We start from the raw sequence: 4,514 nt of genomic DNA on the forward strand, positions 1-4,514 counted from the left end.
AGACAGGAGGATTGATACAGAAATGACAGAAAGGGAATAAGTTGAAAAGAAAGTAAAACATAGAAAGAGGAAGAGTGGGAGAGAGAAAAGCAAACAGAAGAGAGAGAGAGACAGATATATAGGAATAAGTAGGAGAGAGAGTAAACAAACAGAAAGAAGAGTGAGAGAGGATAAGTAAGAGTAAAAATAGGGCCAAACAAAATGTGAATATGAAGAGGTTCTTGAGTAAATAAGGTTAAAAAGATTTTATTATCATTATAATTATTAATTATTATGCTATAAAACTTATATGAAAATAAATGAATATTTTAACAAAGTATATGCAATTTTAACCAAGTTTAAGGAAGTTAATGGAAATCAAAAAATGGAAAAATATCAAATTTCCTAATGCACAGTGAGGTTACAGAACTATAGTCAAGGCTCGTTTGAGCTTGACCCAACATTTTGTTTGACCAATTTTCATTATACCTTGAACAACTTCATTTCTCACAAAATTAGATCACTTGATCCCCAAAGTTATCCCATGTTTTATCTTTAAAAACTGTCTGAAAATTTTATATTTAGCCTGTAAAACAGAAACCATGCCCTTTTAAATTTTGATGAATGTGTGTACATATGTGCGAAATGTTGAAAATACAATATTTGAAAAATATATAAAATAAGTAAGAATGAAGGAAAATAGATTTAATAAGAATAGAACAATTTTCTTCAATCAAATCACATTAAAATATCTAGTGACCTTTCCTTATTACACATATATTCTGTAGCTTCTTCCATTATTTTTTCAGCTCCTAACAGATTCCTAATGTTTTCTTCATTCTTTGCATTTTCACAGACAACCAAAAATGTGCTATTGTTTTTCCGTGCTCGGCCTCTCATTTGCACCAGAGTTACAACTGAAGTTGGTGGATTCAGTGTAATCACTAAAGAACACTTTGGTAAATCAACACCTTCTTCAGCTACAGAAGTTGTAATAATAATTTGATGTTTACCCTCTTTTATTTCCTGAAATACCTTCCTTTGTGTACTTACTCTCATTCCATCACCACCACCACCACCATGACCAGTGATACTAACAACAGAGAGATGCTTCTCATTAACCAATGGTGAAGTCTTCATCATCTTGCCAAGTTCAACAGCAGTTCTCCTTCTCTTCACCATTACTAATATGAGTCCAGATGGAATATCACGATTATCAGTCATGTATTCACCAATAGTTTTTACCAGATATTTAAACTGTGCTGAAACAGGGATATTGTTCCCTACAATTGTGTTAACTATTGATCTGATGTTATCACAACAAAGACCATTTCCAGAAGCAAGTGTAAACGAATATTCCTTATTTGAAGGATCAGAAAGAAATTTTAGTTCTTCAACTATACAAGAAATTCCTCCATCGAGAGCATCTATAATAAGGGAAACAATTTTTTTAGTGTGATTAATTACGATTGTCCCTTTTTCCATTTCTCCAGTGATGGTTACAGACCTTAATCTTTCCTCAATTTCATTCAGAAAGCTTTTGTCAATTAAATCCTCATTCGATGGTATTATGTTTCTTGAAAGATCAGAACAGTCCACAAGAACTTTCAAACATTCCAAAAGATATTTTTTAAACTCAGCTATATATGGTAACTCAGCATCTTGGAAAGGAATAGTTTGAATTTCTAAATGAGCAGTAGATTTATACTTCATTAGCTCTTTTGTTTCCTCTTTCACAATGTTAATTTTCGAATTGTTTAAATTAGTTACCAACGTTTGAAGCATAGTAATAGTTTTTGAAATGGTTTCCTTCCCAGCAGGTGAGGCAGTTAGTCCTAATAATTGGGGACAATCTTTCTTTTCTAAAGTATGGTGCTCTTCTCCCAAAAGTTTTCTGAATGGATGTTCTTTGTCTGAATGGTGGACTTCATCAATAACCACAAGACTGAAATCCTTCCATCTTAAGACTTTTTCTTTCATTCGACGATCACAGTATACTGTAAAAAAAAAAATGCCAAGCAGAAAATTAGAGAAAAATTTTGAAAACTTTTATATGTATTTTTTTTTAAAGTTTGTGTAGTCAAAAACTCTTCCACTATAATACAGATTGTATTTCCTTATATAGTCATAACATTTCTAGAGGAAGGTACAATAGAAGTCAAATTCGTTACATTTCTAGTATTTCATTTATCAAATCTAGAGTCTCAGATTGATTTATTCTCATCAAGAACACAAGAGAGAAGATCATTTTTATTACCATTATAAAAAGAACCCAGTACATTCTGTTAAGTGGTTGGCATTAGTACGTGTCGTAGAAACCATGCCAAAGTAGACAGTAGAGTTTGGCACAGTCTTTTGGTACACCAGCTCCTGTCAAACCATCCAATCGATGCCAGCATGGAAAACAAATGAGATGATGATGATAATTATTTCATATCAATCTCAAATGTTCGATTGGAATAAACAGGTGTTAAATAGTCACTCTATGCAGCAATACACTGGTCCCAGCATTCCTGCCACTATTGAAATCTGGCCTGGAAGTTGTTTTCTGTAAGTGAGTCAAGGACGTTCTGTAATTTGCTCTTGATCTCAACAATGACAAATAGGGCAGGTGCAGAAGCAATACCATTTCGTTTTTGGCAAGAAACTCATGAGTGAGGAGAGTTCAGTGACGGTGCATTATCATGAAAAATCCAATTCTTTGCACTTCACAAATCCGGTCACTTTTGCAGAATGTCCTTCCTCAAATGCTTCAAAACATTGCTGTAGAATTATTTACATTTGACAGATATTTGTCTTCATCTTGTTTGTTGTTAAACACAACGTTTCGGCTGATATACCCTCCAACCTTCATCAGGTGTCTTGGGGAAATTTCAAATCTGGGTTCTCATTCTTAAGGTATTTTTCAATGTTATTATCATTATCATCTTCATCATCATCATCATTATTATTATTATTATCATCATTATTGTTCAGGTCACTGCCTGGAATCAAACTCGGAATCTTGGGGTTAGTAGCCCAAACTCTAAACCACTACGCCATATGCCCATGGGCATATGGTGTAGTGGTTAAGAGCGCGGGCTAGTAATAATAACATCGAAAAATACCTTAGGAATAAGAATCTAGGCTCGAAATTTCCCCAAGACACCTGATGAAGGCAGGAGGCTATATCAGTTGAAACATTGTGTTAACAACAAACACGATGAGGACAAATATCTGTCAAATGTAAATAATGTACATAATTCCTCACCTCTTAAATATAGAACTGTATCGCTGTAGAATTCTTGATTGACAATCTGGCCCTGGGGGACAAATTCTCAATGCAAAATACTGTGAACATCAGAAAAAACGATGAGCTTGCTCTTGATTGAGCTATGGAGATGAAGGGCTCTTCAATTGTGATGAATGCTGCTTCATCTTGGAGTCATACTCATAGACCCAAAGCTTGTCACTAGTGATGATATTCAACATGAAGGATGGGTCATCAGCAGCACGCTGACAGAGATATTGACAGACTTCAACACAATGTTCTTTTTGCTCAGTGGTTAGCAGATGGGGGACAAATGCTGCATGTTCAATTCAGACATTAGAATTGCTGCACAAACCCATATGGTAGACCAACAACATGATCCCAAAAACACAAATTTCATAACTTGCGAAGTTAACACAGTGATGTCACACTGTCTCATGAAGGTCACTGCTAGCTCTTACTGTGCATGCAACCATGTGCTACCATCTGTTGGTGTGCTAAAGAACTAATCTGGAAACTTTTTGATACGACCTTGTACACACACACACACATATATATGCATATATATAAGTGGTAAGAACTGATCTAAGGATGTTGGGTTTCACAGAAGAAATGACAATGGACAAAGATGTCTGGTGGTATATTCTTGAGAAGACTTGCCCACATCAGCAAAACTGAGTTCTAGAAGCGCTCTGTGTTCCACCCACATGTAACAAGAAAACTTTTCATATACCCTACCCCAACAAACCAAATTACATTTCTTGTCTTCCTTACATTTCCTCCTTCATGCACTATGCTTACCTCTTACTCTCCAATCCTGTCCTCATGGTCATGTTTCTCTGTATTATTGCTATTCGGTAGTCCTACACACCTCTATATACCCAAATTTTCACCAGTCACTACATTCTTCTTCCTCACTCTCTACTAACACTTCTTTAGCAATGTCCTGTCACTTATATTATGACTTTCAAACCTCAAGGGTATGCCCTGGCACTTGCCACCATCTATCTCTCTCTCTCTCTCTTCCTTTACTCAACCATCCCATTTATATTCTGATCCCCATCCTTTGTGAGTATGCCTGACACTTTACCACCATCCCTATCCTGCTATCTCCCACTCTCTCTCTCCTCCTGCTCTTCCTTCAGACAGGTTAACCATTTATCTCCTTTACAGCAGCTCACCTGTTTCTGTCCTCATTCCTGATCTCTCTCTATCTCTCTCTCCAGCCGGGTAACCATGTACCTCCTCTACAGTGAGACATCTATTTCTGTATGAAAGGCTCACA

General features: G+C 35.9%; 1 protein-coding gene across 1 annotated transcript in view; it reads right to left on the reverse strand.

The window, feature by feature from the left end:
• Nucleotides 1-230: 230 nt before the first annotated feature.
• The window catches only part of LOC115209359 (dicer-like protein 1), a 19,455-nt gene continuing 15,171 nt past the window's right edge, over nt 231-4,514 (reverse strand). Inside the window, exon 4 of the mRNA XM_029777729.2 lies at nt 231-1,976. Coding sequence (XP_029633589.2) covers nt 718-1,976 — 1,259 coding nt within the window. The 3' untranslated portion in view covers nt 231-717. The remainder of the gene's footprint in view (nt 1,977-4,514) is intronic.

This window comes from Octopus sinensis, linkage group LG3 (assembly GCF_006345805.1).
Source record: "Octopus sinensis linkage group LG3, ASM634580v1, whole genome shotgun sequence".
NCBI classification, from domain to species: Eukaryota; Metazoa; Mollusca; class Cephalopoda; order Octopoda; family Octopodidae; genus Octopus; species Octopus sinensis.